The 23,322-nt window shown below is 41.4% G+C and overlaps 3 protein-coding genes across 6 annotated transcripts in view; all 3 read left to right on the plus strand.

Moving 5' to 3' along the window:
* The window catches only part of LOC115373826 (uncharacterized), a 7,219-nt gene extending 4,935 nt beyond the window's left edge, over window positions 1–2,284 (plus strand). The window contains exon 6 of the mRNA XM_030072409.1: window positions 1–2,284. This exon is cut by the window's left edge and continues 922 nt beyond it. The gene's annotated coding sequence lies outside the window, so the exon portion shown is untranslated.
* Window positions 2,285–8,843: 6,559 nt separating this feature from the next.
* Window positions 8,844–14,718, plus strand: prpf3 (PRP3 pre-mRNA processing factor 3 homolog (yeast)). Of its 2 annotated transcripts, none has more exons than XM_030072408.1 (17): window positions 8,844–8,984; window positions 9,467–9,620; window positions 9,721–9,851; window positions 10,070–10,237; window positions 10,384–10,470; window positions 10,654–10,940; window positions 11,100–11,218; window positions 11,333–11,520; window positions 11,655–11,821; window positions 12,063–12,145; window positions 12,279–12,422; window positions 12,504–12,603; window positions 12,774–12,887; window positions 12,995–13,113; window positions 13,506–13,583; window positions 13,688–13,743; window positions 13,847–14,718. In XM_030072408.1, exons 2-17 carry the CDS (start codon window positions 9,476–9,478, stop codon window positions 13,994–13,996), a joined length of 2,136 nt encoding a protein of 711 aa, XP_029928268.1. In that variant the 5' UTR covers window positions 8,844–8,984; window positions 9,467–9,475; the 3' UTR covers window positions 13,997–14,718. The 2 variants fall into 2 exon arrangements, with proteins under 2 accessions (XP_029928268.1, XP_029928267.1); XM_030072407.1 differs by having other exon boundaries at window positions 8,912–9,081.
* A 214-nt stretch (window positions 14,719–14,932) lies between these two features.
* LOC115373822 (threonine--tRNA ligase, cytoplasmic-like) overlaps window positions 14,933–23,322 on the plus strand; it is a 29,959-nt gene continuing 21,569 nt past the window's right edge. For all 3 annotated transcript variants that reach the window (XR_003929566.1, XM_030072403.1, XM_030072404.1), the window contains exons 1-2: window positions 14,933–15,163; window positions 23,011–23,140. Coding sequence is in view for 2 of the 3 variants with exons in the window: in XM_030072403.1 (XP_029928263.1) it covers window positions 14,968–15,163; window positions 23,011–23,140 (326 nt within the window). In the remaining variant the exon portion in view is untranslated. The remainder of the gene's footprint in view (window positions 15,164–23,010; window positions 23,141–23,322) is intronic.

Raw genomic sequence — 23,322 nt, forward strand, 5'->3', positions numbered from 1 at the left:
CAAAAGTGGCTGTGGTTAAGGGGGTTGATGAGAAACGCTTAGAGCCCAAAGGCTGTTTACAGATTACTGAATACTCATCAAGTCTTTAAATGATCTGCCACGAAAGAGAGACTGGCAAGAATTTGGAAGAGCAACCAACAGTTTTTCCTGGCACCAAAAGAATCATAATATCAGAGATTGAGAAGTTGAGAGTAGATGCTCCATTTGCGAACTGGTGAATTCATGTCAAAATTAAGCATGAACGCTTCAGAGGTTTATTGTGATGGGAAGAGTATAGCTCAAGTCATAACTCCAGATAGGATTCAATCCAGAGAGTCAATCTGAGCAAACTGTACTTGATTCTAGTGTTTTGGCAGCAGACGAGAATGACAATATCTTTGCTTGTAGATAGAGATGAGCTGTCTTCAAGAGGAGTGGTGACAAAGCAAAGTCATTCAAAAATCTTATAGCTAGTGATATGAGAACTACAGTGTACAGAGCACAGCACCTGTGTGTGGTGTGTGAGGAGTCAGTGGGGACCATGGAAAAAATGATGTCATCAACCCAAGAATGTAATCCAAGAAGGGTTTGGGCACTGAGCTTGCAAATATGTGGCAATGTTTCAAGAGAAGTGACATCACAGCGATCAGAGGTCACAAGTTTTCGAGTCATGCTGCGGGTCCGACGTTTCCTCCCAGTCCCAAATTCTCTCGGGAGGTGGGGGGGTCGCAAACTCAATTGCAGTCAGTGTCCTGAAACTCCAAGGAAGAATTTGAAGACCAGCCTGAAATAATGACCACTCAAAGATAGATGACTCTTGAGTCCCACAGTTAATTTATTCATGTGTTGATCTGACGCTGCATTTATTTATTGTTTGTATTTATTTATTGGGCAGCTGAGTTTTGCCTACTGTGCGCTGGCATAGATTGGCCTACAGTTTTGAGCAGCAGCTTGGGAGATGCTGTATCAGTTTGTTTGTGGTTTTTACTGCTATCATGAGGAAAAAAGAAGGAAATTAAAAATAATGATTGGACTACTGTGCCTTTACCAAATAGGATGTGTTCAGAAAAGCATTTGGTGCTTTCAGTGCATTCATATTGCATTTGATTGTTTGCTTGTATTTCACACAAACCAATACACAGTAAATCACAAAAGCCTACACGTAGTCTTCATTCTCATCTTCTGTTTGTCCGTTGGGCAAAGTTACTATACAGAGAGCTGACACAGACAGCAACATAAACAATCGACTGCTTCCAAGCCAATAGCCAGTTATAGTATTCCGATGTCTACATCAAAACTGCCTACCACATTTCCACATATACCAACAGCAGTGGCTAATTTCCGTCATGTAGTATGAGAGTGTACCCTTCTTTGGGCCTTTTCATTTGGTTCTGCTGAATAAATGAATAAACTTAACTGCACTTATCTGGTGCTCTTGAAAACTTGAAAAACAGAGGAGGAAACAACGAAAGGGAAGAAATCTTTATTTTGCACCAATATCATCTGCTGCTATTGTACTCTACTTCCAATTCTAATCTCTTTATTTGGAAATCTGCTCCCAATATTCTTATAAATGTAGCACGGGGATTTAGTGATGTGATTGGGTTCACCTATACTGGAAAAATATTGTACATATTACCCTAAAAAAAATATTTTTAAATTGGTGTGAGTGGTTAATAATCTATTTACCTGACTAGATAGGGGAGATATCTTCTGTAAAGTATTAGTGAGATATATGTACCAGACTCCTCCAATGAGCACCACATCTGAACACAGAGCCACTGGCAGCCTCCATGTTACTGTCCATGTTTTGGAAAAAGGAGTGTAGAAGCCCTCGGCCACCGACCCGGGGTCAGACTGTCCTATCCCATTTGAACTTTAAGCATGATGGTATAACGTGTAAGACACTGACTCTAGATAAGTGGCTGAGGGTGCCTTCCAGCTCGCTCCTGTTTTTATATAGTTGTGGTATGACAGAGAAACCGATTGCACTTATTTTTCTTTGTTGATGTCTTTTTTCATGTATGTTTTCTACTGCAGCGACCACTGCTGATTGGTCAGAAATAATATGTCTTGTTTATTTTAACTGCCTTCTTTAATGTTGTAAAAGCTGACTGTAGTTCCCTTCTCCACCCCTCCTTCCTTCCCTCCCTCCCTCCCGCCTCTCCTCCCCTCCCCCACTCTGCTGCATTCATCTGCCCTTGCCCTCTCCCTGATTCTCTCCATCTCCCACAATCCCTTACTATCTTTCCTTCCTCTTTCTAACTCTGTCTTTGTCTCACCCCATCTTTACATGATATTACTCTTCTGGCTACTTTTTTCAATAATGAAACAAACAAAAGGAAAAATCTTTTAATAAATGACACATTTTTGAAAAAAAGGTGAATTGTCTGTTTTGTTTTCTGTGGATTTTTTTTTTTTATATCCTTGTTTGTGAATGTTTGCACATATTCACACACTGGCACATGCCTCTGGATGTTTGCGTTTTTTTGCCACAATGATTTGAATGTCATGATATGATGTGCAGTGTCGGGGAGCCTGGCTGTGCCTAAACAGATGTGAGACTCGATGGGGTGCAGATTTGGAGACTGTACACTCTGAAAAGGGTGTGTGTGTGTGGTTGGGGTAGAAAGTAGGAGGGGTGGCAGGGTCTGTGAGACTGAGCCTCAGTAATCTGGCTGGCACTGGTGGGGGGGCTGGCTGATCCTCCAACCAGCTGCTACTACGAAGCGCACAGTCTCTATGTGTGTCTGTATGTATGGAAGGGGGAGGAGGGGCGTTGTTGTTTTTGTTTTTTTACAGTATATCAAAGAGTAAACAATCCCATACCTAGAAGAGGAGCGCGTGGCACCTTGGCGCTGGGAGGGCTGTGTCTGTACTCGTGTTACGGTATTGTAATGAGAGCGGTCAGACTGGGGCAGCTTTAGCCTAATCTCTGGACCCAGGCGTGACGATTTTTGTTCCTCTGAAAGAGAACAGAGGGGGAAAGTCAAAAGTATTTACCTCACACTGATCTGTCCACAGAAAGTCCATCACTCCTCCGCACTAAAATTTCATGAAGCTATGCAATGGGGGGCACAGTGCTAGAAATTTTCGTTTTACACACGAAAGACATGAAAGATAATCTTCCATCCCTGAAACTTGATCTCAGGAAAAATCAAAATTGTTGATAACTCAAAGACACATTGTGTGCTCGTTAATTGTAATTTTATGTACCATGGTTGAATAAATGTGTTTTTTTTTCCATCTGTAAATACTAATTCATTTGTGAAAACCTAGCAAAGCTGTGCCGATGTTAAAAACCAAAATAATCTGACACATCCAACTATTACTTCAATCATATTCCAGATATAAAATTCTGAAATATTCATCATTTCTCCTCCCCTCTCCAGCATCCGCATCCTTACTGTATGTACACTGGCACAGAGAAATTTTAGGAGGGTGTGGCTTGATTCCTCTCTGCTCAGACGGGATGAAAATCTGCCATGCCGCACATGCACGCACGCACGCACACACACACACACACACACACAGTCCTAAACACAGATGCGCACACGTGTGCCACTCCCCACCACACACTCTGACACACTGACTGGCTGATTTTGTGATGGGCCTCTCTCTGACACACTGACTGTGCTATGTTACAACAACAAAGACCGCCCTCCTCCCTCCTTCCTCCCCTCTGCCTCCCTCCCTCTCGGCCCCCCCTTGTATCCATGCAGTTTTTAGCAGAGAAGCCCTTGCCCCTCCGCCCCCCGCTGCCTGTCTTCTCTGGAGGACGGAAGCGAGGGGCAAGAGGAAAAGGACGGGAGGAAGATGTGTGGAGGGCACTGCGAGGAGTCCTGACCTCACTGCAGTTTTGGGAGGACATTTGCTTTTTTTCTCCTCTCCTCCTTTTTTTTTTTAATTTTGGTATGTGGAAATTGAAGTAGTATCTAATTCAGGTTTTCATCCATTATTTCACTCTTTGTTTGTGTCTTTTTTTTTAAACTTCACAATTTGTTTTTTAGAAGGTCTGATAGCCACACAAAAAGAAGGCCAGTTCAGCGTGCCATATTTTGAAATAGCCCATATCAGCAGAGGGAAAAATTTTTGTTCTATAATTTTTACTGTATTATTGTTATACTTAATTGTTTTAACCTCAGTGATCTATCTAGTGAGTATCCTACAAGCATGTGTAGGACTAATTGAGCATATGCGTCTGTGCATCAATAGGATTGCACATAATAGACTTACTGCCCCTTTTATCCCTTGTTACCTCGTTATGAAGGTTTAAATTGTGGTTCCACATCCCTTTATTGGTTTAACAAGTTAACTATTCAAGGGTGTTGGTCCGATTACACTGCCTCTGACAGAGAGTAGTGGAGAGAGTAAAAGACAATGATGTGCTTACTCACTTACCCTAAAAATCCCCTCCCCCATAACTCACTCGCTGCACTCTAGTCAGCCTCACGTGAGGTGAAGCCATACTGTAACTTTACAACTACGCACACATGCATCTGTTCACACACACTCACAGTATACAGTGGACACATTCATGTACAAAGTAACACACACACACACACACACACACACACACACACACACACACACTCACATACACAAACACATGGATGAACACAGATGCAGACATGCTCTTACTCACCCCACGTCCTCAGGGTGTTTAAGTGCCGGCTTGTCCCAAAACAGCCTTGATCCTGATTAAAAATGCACAGTGGCCGGCCCTGCTATGGAAATCAGAGCTACTTTACAGCCAGTTCTGCCATGCTGGAGCTCACAGTGATGACGGGCCTCGGTGTAGGGTTGAGGAGGCTGTTCTCCCCACCATCTGTGGTACCCATCATTGTGATGTCATTAACAGGGGACACTGTAAAGATAGAGAGCCGGGACTACATTTTCAAGGACGCACGTGTATCTCATGACATTGTGTGTGATATTTGGGGCACGGCCGAGCTACAGGCAAATAACATCCTCATCAGTTTCTTTGGCCTGAATGTGTTCTCCTGAGCCTGCTCATGATGACGCCATCTTACACGACTACTCAATTATTGAAGACCAGTGAGTGAGGGGGAAACACCAGATAAAATATACTGATGGTAGGAGATATGAATGAAAGGAAGACTAAAAAAGGTAACTAAAAAAAGGTGTGCTGGAGAGAGGGAAGAGTAATCAAGCAGAGGGGATAATGAATGAGACAAAGGTGAAAGATCAAGGCTTTACGTTTTTAATGGGCGGACTGGGATTCAGTACTTCCACATATAGCCACATACATACACACAAAATACACACACTATCACATGCACACCATACTGAGGCCCTAGTAGCCCATGTGTGAAGTAAAGACGGTGGAGTCCCATGGTATTGGATCTTCTAAGATGATTTACAGCCCCTGTCAGATACACAGAACCACAACTAGGTCAGCATGATAAAACTATACTATAACCATATATGATGAATCAAAATGCTACGTGAAGGAACATAGGGAATATCTTTACCCAAGTCATTATGCACTTATGTAATATTCATGGCATGTGGTAATAATGCGCATTAACATACGCAGTTCAGATCGTACTTTACAGTTTTTCTCAAACATTTGGACACAATCAACAAATGAGTAACTTCATCCACTAAATAGTGCCTCAAAAACCCCGCACCTTTAACACAACTGGCTACAACACCACTTCAGTTGTCATTGTGTTCACAGAAAAGGCAAACGCTAAAGCCCATTTTGCAAAACACTAAATGCAACGGTCATTGTGTAGATGCAATTCTAATTCAACTATGACTTGTCAGTCAAAACAGAGTGCATTTATCTCAATCAGCCATGTGCATTTCCCACGCACAATGACACAGTTGTTCATTGGGTAAATCATTACATGCATAATACTATGTACAAAGAGCACTGTGTGAATAAGAGGAGAGTGTCAAGGCCTGACTTTATGTGGTAATTTGGGACAATGTCAGTTTTCACCACTCCGGTCTTGTCAGGGAATGATTTGCTGCCCACCAATGAATGCTGATGGAGTTCCTACAACCCTGTTCACCCTTTCTCAATTCAACTGAGGAATTCTTCTCAGCATGGATGTGGAAGGTGCACGACTGCCAGCCCCATAACCAGTTGTCTTTAGTGGAGGTGATGGACGCCTGTTGTGAGGACATCACAGCTGAGGTTAGCTGCAAGATGATGAAGATCAAGCGTTGTGGCCTAATGATACTGATGCATATTGTAATAAACATGTTTTTTGTTGTTTTGTTATATCTCATATTTGCATGTCCAGGAAATGTTTTGTATTGACAGCAACACTAGTATGTACACATTCTGTCCAGTGTTGGTGCAAATACTTTGCATTTTTAGAAGGTGCTATACATTTGAAGCATGTGACTTACATTTTGTGTGGATATTTTGCATGGATGGTATAGTGTAGGTATATTATAGTTTACTCTTTTGGAAACAGAATTTTTAGAATAAGTTTAGGGATTCAGGAAATGCATCTAACTGAGGAAAAACTGTATTATAATGTGAATGCCTAATGGGGTATTGTTCTACAACTGAAAGGAAATAGTTGTAAAAAGACTCATTGCCTCCTTACAGTTGTGCTTTGCCAAAACAGACAGTAATGCCAGGATTACTGTAACTGCAGGCTAAATACCCCACATTCCAGTGATATAATGGATTAATTCATACCACTCGAACCACATGCCCTCATGATGCTGTGTGCCGTACATGCCAGCGTGGGTAAGTGTGTGTGTGTCTGTGTGTGTACGCACATACGCACACACTAGCGCTTGAGTGTTTTGCTTTTTGTGTGTTGTTTCAGGAGAATCTGTTGTATTGTCACATTGTGTGCTGAGGTGCTGTTACATAATAGAGCTGGCTTGCGGAGGGGGGGGCAAACAGTACATGTGAGGTGCCAACGAGGAATTTAGGTTGATCAGAGGTGGTGGTGATGGGGGGTAAACATGTGAGTGAGTTAGTGAGTGAGTGAGTGAGTGGATGAGTGAGTGAGGGAGTGAGTGAGTGAGTAAATGAGTGAGTGAATGAGTGAGTGAATGAATGAATGGGTGACTTTAAAAGATCATCATACAATGTTTTAATGATTCACTTGTGTACATAACTATAGTTGTGTGAGTGTAAAAAAGTATGCAGATATCTGCATATTTATTTTGGCTATTTCTTGTTTACTACTGATAGATAGATAGCTGCAAAAGTGTGTGTGTGTGTGTGTGTGTGTGTGTGTGTGTGTGTGTGTGTACCTTGCTTTGGCAATATGATTGTTTTACTTATTGTTATGCCAATGAAGCACCTTTTAACCGAAATTTAGTGAGTGAGGGAGTAAGAATGAGTAGAGTAACAGGACAGCGTAACACAGATGAATAACAGCAGGGCAACAAATGAATGTGTTTGAGTGAGTGAGTGAGTGAATGAATGAGTGAGGGAGTGAATATGTGGTGGAGTGAATAACTGCCTTACAGAATGATGGAAAGTTACAAGGAGTGATTTAGAACAGTGTACTGGTGATGAATCGGACAAGGCCAACTGTGAATGCATGGCTGAGTGAATGTAGCTGTAAGGAATGGTGGAGATCCTTGTGATCATTGAAACGCTGCGAAAAGAGGACCGCTGACTAACAATAATACGCTGTGTACGGCTATCACTGTATGGGTGCACACAGCTTCACCATTGTGGGAAGCCAAAAGCACGGGAGTGGGTTGTTTCAGAGGGAGGGAGGAGGCAGGGGGGAGGAGGGAGGGAGGAATCCAGCAGACTGGGGTAGCCTCGGGCTCACTACTGCTCTCGTGCTCACAATACTACAGCTGCACTTGGTTGACCCACATCATCAAAAGAGAGAGAAAAAAGGGGTGGGCCTACAGTAGAGGGAAATTAGGATCACTGTAACCTGATAATCCCATGTGTTCACCAAGGGACTGTGTTAAGGCATTACCTGTAGTTAGGCTATGGTGTTTCACTGATGCATGATGCAGGATCTTATGTATAGGCTACACTTTCAACATGTAAGCAAACTCCCTGACCTTGGGGAGAGTCCACAAATCAGGATTAGCCCCATAACTTCAAAGAATTCCTACATTTTTTTTTTACATCTTTTTTTTTTTTTATCACTCAATGTAGCTGACTGAATAATATCCCTATGCCTAAAATTCAAGTTTTGTTTTAAAGATTCATGTTCATTCAAAGTTCTTGTGGGAATCATGTTTTTCCCTCCCACATGCCATATGAACTGGACTGGTTCTCCAACTACTCCTCCAAAACAACTAAAACAAAATTATGTAAAATGTTGATATTTCTTATATGTTTTATACAGCTAAAAAAAGCCTGGGGTCACACTGAACTCAGCGAGGCAGAGAGGAGTACAAAACGTGTACAGGACACCGAAAACATATAATCATGTCAATTTCATGTTTACCTGCTTGTTTCCATTACATTAGGAAAACCCATGAAACATGCAACAAAAAGATGGATTTAGACATTAAACACTGAATGAGGTCAAACTGATCCCAAAGACAATAGTTAGTTAGTTATCCCTTTATTTCAGACCCAGGGGATCCATATCACAATAAAAACAATAGGAGGGTTAACTTAATGTTTTAGCATTTATGCACAGGATTGATCAGTATCTGATAATTGTTGTGTCATGTAAAATCAGTGACATTAATGTTCTTTCCATTTTCTAAATTAATTTTTACGATTTCTGTAGTCAAATAGCCGACAAACTATGGACGATAATTCACAATAACATGCCTTGCTGCTCACCAAATTTTGCAGACACGCGTGCTGATGTCCTGTGGGAATTCGTCCCAGCATGGACCGCAGCTGGGTTAATTCTCTCGTGTGTGCCTAGGTGGAAACCATGAGCCACAAACAACGCATCTTCACACGGGAACTGTCACGAAGAAGAGGCAGCGTACACTTCCCCTTCCGGGTCGCGCAACTGAAACGTCGTGCGAACGGCGCGACTAAACAGAAAGTTTCTGAGAAAACTAAGCGGGTAGAGTACTTTTATGATCTCTTAAACTAGATTGCAGCTCTTTGGGAATTAAATCACACGCGGCGAGGCGAAGGACACAGGCAGAATCGTCAGCTCTGTAAGTTTAGTTGGGCGTTTGTGCGCTGGTGTTGGTAGCTCGCTGGCCGCAGGATGCTAACCTTAGTTAGCCAGCGACCGAGGAGTTTGGCGGATGTCGCTGATTACAGCCTGCACACTGCTTATGGTTAGCTCGCTGTTCAGCCAGTGTAAGCTAGCCGCATCAAGCCACAACAAGAACAAGCTGGCGACTGACCAACTTCATATAAATGCCTCTTTGTTCACAGCGGTGTCCTTATATCTAATGTGTTTGCGTATCTCTGTGTGCGTTCGAGCGAGGGAGATTGATTTTACATGCAAAGGTTAACTCCTACAGTAGTATGCGTTCATCTGGTTTGTCAGGGTTGGTGAGTGTTGTCATAGCTGCTGCATGTCTTGGCACACAGGAGTAGACGATGTCTCTTCCTAAGCGGGAGGTGGAGGAGTTGAGGCCATGGGTGGAGCGCACTGTGAAGAAGGTGCTGGGCTTCTCAGAGCCGACTGTTGTCACTGCAGCTCTGCACTGCGTGGGAAAAGGCCTTGACAAAAGGAGAACCATAGGTTAGTGTCTATTTGCTTAACAGATTCTTGTTATGTGATTGTATTGATGATCAAAGGAGTCGTCATTTAAACGCATGCATGATACGCGTGCCCTCTTTAGACCAGCTACGCCCCTTCCTCGATGAGTCTGCTGGAGGTTTTGTGGAGCGTCTTTTTGAGGCGGTGGAGGAGAGCCGCAATGCCAGAGGCAATAAAGGAGCTGGGGAGAAGAACCGCAAGAGAGAACTGAAGGTAAGCATGAATCCTAATTTAGTTGTTTCACCGATCTTTACAATGTAATTGTTTCAGTAAACATGAATACCTTGATTAGCCCCTGACATCATATTGTTATTATATCATATCATGCAGCCCTAGTTGTAAGAAGAATCAATGCTATGTATTAATTATTGTTTTATCAACACTTATTGGTATTTCTTATGTTATGTCTTGGCTGGCTGGTGTGCTCCCAGGATGTGTTTGGTGAAGAGCCTGAAACAGGTGGACTGCGAGAGGCTCCGGAGGTGGGAGACGGGACGGCGGTAAAGCGGAAACGGGTCCCTCGCTTTGAGGAGGTGGAGGAGCCTGAGGTCATACCAGGACCTCCCTCTGAGAGCCCTGGGATGCTCACCAAGATGCAGGTACATAACAACTGTCTGTTCATGAGTGCAGTAGCCTTTTATGATTGTAGTTTGTCAGAGAAAGTGGATGGCTGGATATATGTTAATCATTAATAATTTGAGGTTTTTATTACTGACTTGCTGCTGCTTCTAATGCGTTTCCTCAGATCAAACAGATGATGGAGGCAGCCACCAAACAGATAGAGGAGAGGAAGAAACAACTGAGCTTTGCATCATCAGTCCCTGCTCCACCAGTAATACACATTTCCACGTTTTTTTTTTTTTTTTTAAATTTAGTTCTGCATTTTAATGAGCTCCTCAATATCCTTGGTGTGTTTTTTGTGTACTGAAAGATCATATCAGCAGAATGATCATGCTGAAGCTATTTGAGGCATAAATTTAATATGACAGTGTTCTTCTCCTCTGTCTGCTTTCAGCGGTTGCCCCTTCCAACACCACAGCCCCAACTGGAGCCCCCTGCAGTTTCCAGGCTTCTCCCCACTCCTTCTGCTCCCTCTGCAGGTGGAGCCCCATCCATTGCCCCCTCTCAGGCCGCCACCTTCATGAATGATGCCATAGAGAAGGCCCGCAAAGCAGCTGAGCTGCAGGCTCGCATCCAGTCCCAGTTAGCCATGAAGCCTGGTATACTGGGAGCATTGGGGAACACTGGGCCTCACAATCTCGTGGCACTAGCTAATCTGCATGCCATGGGTATTGCACCACCGTGAGTAATACATTGATATACACAGTTAAAACACAGTATTTTATTTTTTCTAAAGAAAAACAAAGCTGGAGGAAATGCCTAGATGTTTAGGTGACAGTGTTAAAATAGACTGCTTTTGTGTGTGTGTGTGTGTGTGTGTGTGTGTGTGTATACCTGTAGGAAAGTGGAAGTTAAGGAGGTGAATAAACCAACACCTCTGATTCTGGATGAGATGGGAAGAACTGTGGATGCTACTGGCAAAGAGGTTGAGCTCACACACCGTATGCCCACACTAAAAGGTGGGTGTGTATACTGTAATAAATGTACACACGATTAAATTATTCTCATCTTTCACTCACCTTTTTTTCCTCATGCTTCCATTCAGTTTCATGTTTGAATTTCTCTGTCCTTAGCTAACATTCGTGCTGTAAAGAGAGAGCAGTTCCGTCAACAGCTGAAAGAGAAGCCCGGAGAGGACCTGGAGTCTACTTCCTACTTCGACCAGCGTGTCTTCATCACTCCAGCCCAGCGCCCTCGCAGGAGCTTTAAATTCCATGAACAGGGGCGCTTTGAGAAGATTGCACAGAGAATCCGAACTAAGGTTGGATATAATCCTTAAAACCTTTGCATGTCAGCAGTTCTCAACCATTTTGTTTCAATAATACGTATATGAAATTGCAGAAAAATTATTCAAACACCTTGGTCTTTCCTTCATTGGTCCTTTACCTCTATCAGGCCCAGCTGGAAAAATTGCAGACTGAGATTGCCCAGGCAGCAAAGAAGACTGGCATCCAGGCATCTACCAAGCTGGCCCTCATTGCCCCAAAGAAGGATCTGGGAGAGGGGGATGTGCCCATCATTGAATGGTGGGACTCATACGTCCTGCCCTCCAACATAGTCTTGTAAGATTCCCCTGTTTCACTTAAATCTTAAACACTGAATACAATACTGATGGGCAAAAAATGACCCTCCTGTTGGCTCAGACTGACATGTAAATGCTGAGCATCGCCTAAGACCATCTTCACCGAAACTGTGATACTGGACTGTGAAGAATTGTTGAAATCTTTTCCCAAACAATTTAGGTAATCACATTTGTAAGTTTGTTGTTGTAGATTTATTTATTGTTCTCCATGTCCTATGCAGAACCCCAGAGGAAAAATTTGATGATGTGGAGTTCTTTGGAGTGACTAATTTAGTAGAACATCCTGCCCAGATTAGCCCTCCAGGTAAACATACACAGTAGCGCATCTTTCAAGCCCCAACACTTTGAACACTTTGTGTGAATTTAATGGATACAGAACTTTGTAGTGATATAAAACAGTGTTTCATCAGTGGTCGTACTTTTTGTCTTTTGCTTAGTGGACACGGATAAGCCAGTGACACTGGGTGTATACCTGACAAAGAAGGAACAGAAGAAGCTGAGGAGACAGACGCGTAGGGAGGCCCAAAAAGAATTGCAGGAGAAAGTCCGTCTGGGACTCATGCCTCCGCCAGAGCCCAAAGGTAACAAAACACACCCACAGAGATCACTCTTAACTTGCAACTAAAACAGAATGAAGCTGATGTTTTCTTCTGATTCCTCAGTTCGCATCTCCAATCTGATGAGAGTGCTGGGAACAGAGGCGGTTCAGGACCCCACCAAGGTAGAAGCCCATGTCAGAGCCCAGATGGCAAAGAGACAGAAGTGAGTTACTTCATTAACCTCTCTCCACACTGTTGTCCCTTAGCTTTTTATCTCTGTCTGTGTCTTTCTTGCAAAGTCATGTATTTGCTCATTTAGTATACTGTGTGATAATAAGTGAAGGATCATAGTTTTTATCCTTCTCTAATCCAATTCCGTCTCCCTCACATCAGGGCTCATGAGGAGGCAAATGCCGCCCGCAAGCTCACAGCAGAACAGAGAAAAGAGAAGAAGGTCAAGAAGTTAAAAGAAGACCTCACTCACGGCGTTCATATTGCCGTGTACAGGTGTGTATTCACAGAGAGAAAGCTAATTGATGAAAATGTTGAGTGCACAGGTTTTTGTCACAATCTAGAGGTGTTTATAATTCCTACATTTTGCTCATCCCTTACAGGATCCGTAACTTGCACAATCCTGCTAAGAAGTTTAAAGTGGAGGCCAACGCCAACCAGCTGTACCTGACCGGCACAGTGGTTCTGCACAAAGATGTCAACATTGTGGTGGTGGAAGGAGGTAAGTCACATATCAGATATTCTATAACCAGAGTAGAGCTAGGCAGTTCATCAACATTATATAAACACTGTGATTATGAGATTAGACATCATCATCACAGTATCATGGCATCAGTGTTGTCTAAGGCTGCATTACAGTATTGTATACAATTTCTTAACTTATTAGACTGTTGTAGCTGTTCTGTTGTTTGTTTCTACCTGTTTGGTCATCATATGCACATTACTAGTGATTTTTTTTTTTTAAATGTACGTACATATCTTGTGAAATTAACAGTAGGCATTTCTACATTATCATCCCAATATCAATATTGAGATATTTCGCCAAAAATATTGTGATATTTGATTTTGCCCATGTTGCCCAGCCCTAATCTGAGGTGCTTTCTGCTCTTCTAGGCCCCAAATCGCAGAAAAAGTTCAAGAAGCTGATGATGCACAGAATCAAATGGGAGGAACATAACACTAAAAGAGATGGTAAAAACGGCTTGATTCTTAAGTCTTGTGTTTATCAATACATTTTCCTTAGTACTGGATTACTGAACTCTTTACATCTGATTTTTTTTTCTCCCACCCATTAGATCCAGATGGGGATGACGATACAAAGAGGAACAACAAGTGCTGGTTGATCTGGGAGGTGAGTGTCCATCGATACTCTGTCATAAAAATAATGTGGATTATTATTATTATTTTGTTCCTGATCGCATTGATGTCTGTCTTTATTCCTTCTGCCTCTCCAGGGCACAGCTAAGGAGCGCAGTTTTGGGGATATGAAGTTCAAGCAGTGCCCCACAGAGAACATGGCAAGGGAACACTTCAAAAAGCATGGCACAGAACATTATTGGGATCTAGCGCTTAGTCAAAGTGTGTTGGAGACCACTGATGACTGAGACATGCCAGCAGAGCACCAACAGGTGTTGGTGAAGGCTTGGTCACCTCCCCCTCCGATAAGTGTCAGATCCACAGCTGCACAGCCAACTGGACCTGTTTGTCTGGCCTGTTTCAAATGGGGACATACAAACTTCAAGAGACTTAAATACATTACAAGGAGGGAATATTAACCGGTGTGACTGTTTCCACAAAAACGAGTGACTGATCAAGGTGTTTGCAAGAGAGTGCGTGCATGTGTGTACTTGTATGCCTGCATCAGTGTTCATCTCCCTTGTTGGTAGGGTAGTTCATTTTCCAGTCTGTCAAATGCTTTGTGTCCATTATTGAATACTCTAGCTGACAGATTCTACTTGGTTATGTAAATGACTTACCTAGGCTTTACCTGATGAAAGCTGGAGTCTGTATTGAAATGTTGCTCCCATGTACACAGTGATGATAACCTGTTTGAGTCAATAAGAGTCAAGACCCTCCCCCATGTCAGTGTGGTAACAAATGACCAAAACTCCTAAAGCAAACCTCATGGGATATTTGGTTATATTGCCACGACAATTGTCTTGTATTCGCCATAGTTTGATTACAGAGACTGGAGAGAATTTATTAATCTAAAGCTAAATGTTTCAGAGGTTTTCTATCGAGAGGATCGACTCATTTTGAACCACTTATGACCCTCTGTGTATACTTTCACGTCACCAATAAACGGATACAGAACCATTTTTACAGACTTGTGCCCTTTGCCAGTTTCCATTTGTTTTGTGATTTTAGATACCTGAAACTCACTTTAAAATAACACATTTACTTCATGCGCACGTAGATGGTACGTTATTTTTGTGTCTGCTGCTGACTTTGTTGGACCTGTAGACTTTGAGAATAAATTAGTAAAAGGGGGCGTGAGTCTTCCTCAGATGTGCGGCTCTTACGGTCTAAATGAAATCGCAAACAAGCGATCAACAGACTAGAGAGAGCTGGAAAGATGGCGGCCGGTTCTGGAGCTGCAAGCGGCCACGGAGCCCGCAGCTCCACCGCTGCTCTGGAAGCCTCTTTGGACCGTCGGTTTCAAGGAGTATCCAACACAATGGAGTCAATACAGGGACTTTCGGCCTGGTGCATTGAAAACAAAAAATACCACAGCCTTGTCGTCCGATACTGGATGAAGTGGCTCAAGAAATGTGAGTAGCTAACGCTAGCTTTGGCTAGCCCGCAGCTGCAGCTAACGCGTTGGGTAGCTAACTACAGCTAATCCAAATGTATGTCAACTTTGACGTTTATTCGCATGCAAACACCATGTCGTGTCGATGTTAGTTAAATCATTCAGTGAAGAAGGGTGGATTTGTATCCCAGCCATGTTTATCTACACTTAAGCTGAATTGCATTTTTCTCGACTGGGTATTTGCAAGTCGCACTTAACCGCTAACGGTATCGGTTTACGTTAGCAGCTAGCAGCTAATGTTACCCAGGTAATGCTAACATATTCCGCTGTTCGCTAAGTAGTGGTGTTTACACTGTGGCCTCCCGGCCCAAGGCCCGGATAGCTCGGTTCTGGCCTTAGCATTTCAGCATCGCTCCCATGAGACATGGCAGTGCATTGGAAATGTCATTTCGTAATTCAGAGTAACGTTACGGAGAAGCTCGTAGCTGGTCCTTGTCTGCTCTGCAGCATGACGCTTACTTTACAGGTATGGAAGATGGTCAAATAATACCGTACTTCTTAAGTTTGCGTTGTTTAATAAGTTAAAGGGAAACCACATCCTAAAGGGGACAGAACTACTGTTTCTGTGAAGTGAGAGTGAGCAGTCTTCCCCAAAATAAAGCTGTGTGGACTGTATTGATCCTGAGCTGAAATAATGAGAGCCAAGATTCATCATCCCATCAAAAATGAATTCTCACAACCTTTGCTTGAGCTTTGATAACAAAATTGTCTTATTTTCACATAGGTTTCAAACCAGGACGTTTTATTGGCCAAATAGGGTCGAATATACAAGGAGCTGCACCGGCGTGTTACACAAAACATGAAACAACACATAATTTTAACAAAGTACAAAATATTTTAAGTAGAAAGTGAGAGATCTCTTGCCAGTGAAGTATCTTCACATTGTATCACTTGCCCACTCTTGCAAATTAGAATCTTGGCCCTCATGTCTTCCCTCATGTCTAGGTTCATCTATGAATTAATCCAGCCAAAGTCAGCTATATGTGCCATATATGTACCTTCTGCTTTAATATTGGATTTTTCCGTTTTATACTGCGAATGATGCTTGTTGTTGATATGCATTTGCCCAGTTAGAATCACAGGTAGAACATTGTTACATTGCAGAAAATTGAGCAATGTATAAAAGCCTTTTCTGATAACAAGAACTTGGTTGGTTGTTAGTTGTTCATTTGCCAGCTGCCATGTGTGATAGTGGTGTGTTATTTTGAATACTAGATAGCTTCTTTGATCCCATCCTCCTGCCAGTGTGAGCTAATACCCTCCCTACACCTCTGGCTTGTGTGAGGTATTTGGAATATAAAGATTTTTTTTAATGACATGATCTGTCTCAAAGATGACTGAAGTGTTTGATAGTCTTGAGTATGTTTCTCATTGACTCGCCTCACAGTTTATACATCTTTGTAACTGTCTAACTATCCTGAGAGAAAACTAGGCCTCACAGTGAGATGCTTAAGGTTTCTTTGGAAGAAGTAACGTCATTAAGCGCATGGTATAGGCACTAAATTGTTCTCAGTTTTTGGCTTCTGCTCTTAGAGATATGATTTAGTTTGTCTAGTAATGGAAACATTGTTAACCATCTTTGCCTCCAGTTGACTGTTGTGTGTTGCGACAGGTTAGTTTCTTTGCTGCTTTGGCCACCTCGGCACTGACGATCTCTTGGCACATGACTTGAATAGTTTTGATGTTTCCATTACTCTGTACAAATGTCATCTTATATCAGTTCAGCTCTGTTTATTATCTATTTATAGACTGTTTAGATACAAAGAACTTCTTTTTGCTTATGTGGATCAAAATGATTGTACTATAAACTGATTTTTATGTTTTATTTATTTATTTTTTTTTAAATCCTGACCATTTTACCTTAGTTGTTTCACCAGAGTCTTAGCTGATTGCAGGTAGAACTTAAAGGGTTGATTGGAGATAGCTGCTAACAAGCTCTAAGCTCTTTTTGATTAACACATTATTGATTGTATGTTGCCAGTGCCCAGGTACTAACTTATCAAATGTTTGTCATGTTGAGGAATATTTTTTTGCAGAATGGGTTAGTGTTAGTAGCAGTTACAAGCCAAATATTGTAAATTTTGTGTGGTGGCTGATGAGTTGGTCAGTTCTGTTCGCTACCAGATATGCATTTTTGCAATCTTTGTAAGATATGTTACATTTTGGCTTTTGCAAATTCATAGTCAGGCGAAATCTTGTGGATTCACTTGACACTGTGGAAGAAAAGGTTGGTTTCCTACTTATTTTTGGAAGCAGAGTTAGAATTTGTGCATAGTTAGTTTGTACTGAGATTGGTGGCCCACGGTTATGCAGCTGAATCCTAGCTTGTGAATGGATTAACTTTATGGGTTAAAGGGTTAAATTTTTGAAGCACACATGCATCTGTTAGCTTACTTGTTGGACATGACTATTTGTGACAAAAATATTTGCGTAACTGTGACTTTATATGGAAAACAGGCCATATTCAGAATCAGAAACACTTTATTGATCCCTGGGGGGAAATTGGGTTAGTTGCAGTTGCACATTTCACAAAATAATTAAATTATAAGGAAATGAAAGGCTCTTCAGTTGTAAAGAAACAGCTGTTAGAACCTACTTAAAAAAAAAAAAAAAATTGAAATCTATACTTGAAGGAAGGATGCAAGGACTCATGCAGTTGTGTCTATTGTCAGATATGTTGTTAATTTAAAATTTGATTGAAAATGAAGTTCCATTCTGGCTGTAAATAAAACGTATAATACTCAGATTATGATATGTTAATGATGGCATAGACTGCTGAAACTCTTGTCTGTCTTCTTTACCATTTTTGAGAACTTTTCACATCTTTTTTTTGCATTCAATTGCATTAATTTTGCATTTCTTGCAAATTTGAGAATTTGCAGGGAACCACCTACCTTAGAATGATGTTTATGGCATTAAATTTTCCATGAAATTAGTTTTGTGTCTTAAGGTTTTCTGGTCACAGCGACTTGAACTTTGTTACTGTCCCGAAGGAAATTTGGCTTCAGCCAAGCATTAGCTCATAATTAATACAAATCAGCATTTGTTGATCTGGGAAGATTTGTGTCAGATTTGCAACCACCAGCTTGTTTTGTGAATACATAATGAAAAGGAAACAAAATGATAGTTTATGGCTGGGAAATATTGCATTTTGAGCAAAAATATTATTGTTTAAATACTTTGCACATTGGGAGTGTGACTGTCTTGCTCTCTCTCTTGCTTGCCTGTGTTCTCTCAGATTGCTGTTTTTACTTTAAAAGCAGATGTCTTGCTTTTTTCCCCAAACTTCTTGTAGTCAGTAGTGCTCTTAGCTTGCGTGCCATCTATCTCTTTTTACCAGAAGCCTCTCTTCACTTGTATTGTCATCAAACAAAGAGAAATCCCCACCCCTTGTCCTAAACTGGTCCTAAATTAATACTAGAGTATTTCCTTGTTTTATGAATAAAGCAGTACACAAGTTGAAGCAGTCGCTCTGTGTGTTTGACCAATCAGTAGCGGTCATCCTTGCAAGCCCACCCCCAAAGCTCCTGGGCCATTGGAAAGTGCTGCCCCGCCACCTGAGCAGGGAAGTTTTTTTTGTGGGGTACAAAAAATGTACACAGAACTAAATTTTTACTCTGGTCCCTGTGGCCAAAATGCAGTCAGTTCCTCAGAGGGTTCCTAGGCCCTGGAAAAAGTTCCTGTGGTTGAACAGCGGCTAAAGTCTGCACCCAAAACATAAAGTACATGAGTGTCAGTAGTAAAAATCTGTACTCTGATTTGACACCTTTCAATAGATGAAATAGTTTTGTTTCTTTTATACTGGTGAGGGAACATCAAACTCAAAATTTTAAAGCTGTCACCCCGTGGAAGAAATACTTCAGATGATTTTGTGCTCATTTAATTAGATGTTATTTGCAGAGCATCATACAGTGATTTTGACTTTTGTGAACATGTTTTGTTGTCATTCATTCAGTTTCATGTTATATTGCGTGATCTAAATGCCATATAGCCTAAATGCAGATTCTGATGCAGAGTCAGTGGATATACGGTTTTTTAAATATTTTAACATTGTCTCTTGTGTTTCCTATGTCTTAGGGAGTCGCGCTCCCTAATGGCATTAAGAGTGCATTTCTTTTTTTTCTTTTTTTTTTTTTTCTTTTTTTTTGGTGTCTCCTTGCTGTCCGGATTTGTGACATAATTTCAGTTTCAAAGGCAGGCTTTGATGTTCATTGTTTTGCAGAGAACTCTTTTATACTGAGATTGTAACGATTTTGTAGTAGGGGTGCACATGTACAGCTGAGGAAACGAATAACCTACTTGTCAAACGGACCATAAACGATTACAAAAAAAAAAAAAAAAAAAAATTAAAAATCATTTTGAAGGCACCTTTTCCCGCGACACAATTTTCGCAACTTTATGGACTAGGCCATCTTAAAGCCCAATCATCCATTGTTGCTTCTACTGTGGTTGACGTTTTTCCCTATTCCACTGACAGATTTGACTATGCTACCACAAAAAAGAAAGAAAAGACGGCAAGCGAAGTATAGCATGGTGTTATTTTGACTTGGAATAAGGAGGATCTCAAGTGAAATGTCAGCTGTGTCAGGTATAAAGTGCAATAAACTGAAAAAAAAAAAAAAAAAAAAAAATGCAGCATCGATGCTTAATCCTCTGAGATGTGAGCACCCGATCCTGTTTACCTCCATCCGACTCGCTGCAGGCCACGGCTGGAAACGCTGGGGGTACTCACCCGAAACAAATGTGACAAGGCACGAAGTGACAACATCACTAACCTTGTCACCAACATAGTAGCCCCAGATATGCGACCACTTTCCATCGTTGGATATGATGGATTCGTTGCTCTCCTGGCTTATTTGGAGCCAGCCTAAACACTCCCCACAACTCGAGTGGAAAAAACTATACCACGAATGTGTATCAGTCATCAAACATGACCTATCATCCACCCCGTATGCGGCGCTGACAACCAATTGTTTAACACAATTCCCTACATTACGGTAGCCTGTCATTATCTCTGATAAATGGAATGGGAAGGTGACATCACAATGAGACGTTACAGATGCAATAAGCGCTTATCATCACTGGTCTGTCAGTCATAAATCATTCATTGGCTCAACACTGACGTGACAAACGAATCAATCAGATCCTGTTTTTGGTATTATGTAGGCTATATATATTCAACATAAGCTATTTGGGACTTGCCCGCCGTCCAGTACTGCTCTGCACTGCCTCATTCACCCCATCATGGAGCGCACACTGCGTGTGACATTTAGCAATGACTTTTTCCGATACGATATCATCTGTTTACGACTGGGAAACAGAAGCTAGGAGGACCCAAAACAGTTGTCATTCATTCTATTAAATGAACTTTGCGTGGTCGGTAGAGGCGTAAAAACTCCTACCAAACGAGTACACAAGCACTCCCTGGGGATTGGAGCATGAAACTATTGGAGACTACAAACTATGCTACACGGTTTGCAAGCATACTTTGTAATACTGATTGGAATTTCTGATATGTAACTAAATATAACTTGTTTCGGTGTTTTGAGATGAGCAATCCAGTTTTTAAGTCTGTGTATGTACTTTTAGTAAGGCTGAGTAACCTGTGGTGTAAATTTGGTTATTTTAGATGCGAAGCCTCTCTGTGAGCTTAAGGTGAAACTCATTCTCAGGATCACGGTTAGCTATATGTGCTCCACTCGGACGTGCAGGCTTGTGCTCGCCGTTTGGACACGCACCATTATTGCGGAGCAAAGTGTTTTAAAGGAGCGTGGGCGGAGCTGTAGACTGAAACAAATAATAAAGTAACCTTTATTGGCTTTTAAAATCTTCTGTGTTTCTGTAAGAATTGTGAAGGTAGTCCAATAACATTTCACCATGATTTAGCTATAATATATACCGTCCGGTCAGGTCGGCAAATCCGTCTTGGTCCAGTAAGTTTTTAAGCGCACCCAATCATTTGGGACGTCAAGATATCGGACATGCATCTGATATAGAGTCAAAACTGTTGCTAAGTTGACCGCATGCATGGAGTTACAGTAACTCGTTACAAGCTATCTGTTCGCTTAGTTATTACAATTTATTACGATACAATTTTATTTTAAATTGTACCGCGCTGGAAGTTCTACCGGCCCTTTTTCGCATTTCAGTCAGCCTCCAGGTGCGCACATCTGGGCAGAGATCAGCGTCACCACCCGTTGTTCAGGAGCTGTGTCTTGATTCGCTGCAGTGAACCCAGACGCTGCATTTTAGTTTGCTTTTTGATTTTGTTTTATGCAAAAACGGATTATTTTTGAAGGACATATTTCCACAGGTGATCAGAGAGTCAGTTTTTTAATGTAATACTGATATCATGCAAAAAAAAAAAAAAAAAATGCATTGAGTCTTCTAATGGAATTTAACGCTTGTCAGTCGGCCTCCAGTCCGCACATCCCGCAGACGTCAGCAACATCTGTCCCAGTGGATGTGTGCCTCTCTGTGATTAAAGTGTAAAATGTATGTTGTATTTAAACTGATCGTGATTGATTGTGTTTTCCATACCAACCTTGTCTGCTTGACAGTTTCACTAATTTGAAGGTCTGTAGTCATGTTCACTTTGCCTCCTGACGGTCACTGAATTTTAAATCGAGGCTAGTACAGTCTCTTTTTAAAATGCTTATGAAAATGTCTAAACATAGCAGCTTACAGTGCAAGCTGTGCCTGCCAGCAAATAAATAATGAGGACATACACGATCTGCCAAACACAATTTGTAGGCTATAGAACATGGGTGTAAATAAAGAGTTCATCTGTGACACTGCGTCCTTGTGTCTCATATGTCCTGCATCATTTGAATACTTGTTGGTGGGCTAATAACAATTTTATTTGCACATTTCATCGAGGAATTATTATGGATCTTTTGCCTAACTGTTTGGTACAAAATAATGTTTAATATTCATCTGTTAATATATGTTGTCAGTTATTATGAGTTTATGGTTGTGCTTGGGTGATGGATATTCTTTTTTGTTTAGCTCCCTATAGCCTGAATCTTGGTTTCAGCTGTTGCACAAATTCAAGCCATGCTTACTTGGTGCGTCACTCCAGATTCAAGTGTACATTTATGGTATTGCATTTACCCCTTTGTCTGAGAGATGTGGAGTCTGACACATTTGGCCTGGTTAAAGGAAGCAGTGATCTTTTCTACCAACACCTGATTTGTCACTCTCTTTGAAGTCACCTGACCAAGTATTCAGGCTGAAATTTATCTAAAAATGTGACAGAAGGATTGATATTTTTTAAAGACTCCAGTGAATGATTTTTTTTTTCTTCATGGATGTTGATTTTGTTGCTGAACAGCTTTAAATTGAGATCACTGGCTGTAATATTTCATGTTGCCTGGTAACATGAGGATATTGAATGATCTATCCTAAGAGACACTAGAAATTCTTGGTTCTGTGCCATTTTAAATTGACTCTGGTACTGTTTTTCTAAATGGATGGCTCTGGTTTGATGGACACTGACTATACTTACATTGGCTAAAGCTGAAAGAAAGATGAAAAATTTTGAAAGACATTCCTTGATCTGTGACTGAACTAATCCATACCTGTAAAAGCACATGTAGTCCTCAGCTTACTATTCGGTTACTGCTGTCATAGTTAACAAGTATGTTTGAATGCCCATTGGGCTTTTGTATTGCAAGTATGATCTTCACCATCACTTTCTAAAATTTGCTTGTCTGAGTGTCTGGGTCCAGAAACATCTCTTTCCTTTGTGCCTGGCTAAGGATCTATTCATAATCTGATCTTATCTTTTCCTCTACTTGTTTTCAGCGGACACCAATCATCGCTTGAATCTGTTCTACCTTGCCAATGATGTGATTCAAAACTGCAAACGAAAAAATGCCATTGCCTTCCGCTCAACCTTTGCAGAAGTCCTTCCCAATGCTGCCCAGCTGGTCAAGTGAGTGCACACAGATTGCTTTGTTAGTCATTCATCTGTTACATAGTGTCAATATTGTGTCAGTGTGTGAACTCTTATTTCCATGATGTTTTTTTTTTCTTCAGGATTCTTTTTTTTGTATCCAGAAGCAGAATCATACATGTTTTCTCTCAGCCTAGTAATGTTGACACACACCATGTTGC

This window comes from Myripristis murdjan, chromosome 16 (assembly GCF_902150065.1).
Source record: "Myripristis murdjan chromosome 16, fMyrMur1.1, whole genome shotgun sequence".
Lineage (NCBI taxonomy): Eukaryota > Metazoa > Chordata > Actinopteri > Holocentriformes > Holocentridae > Myripristis > Myripristis murdjan.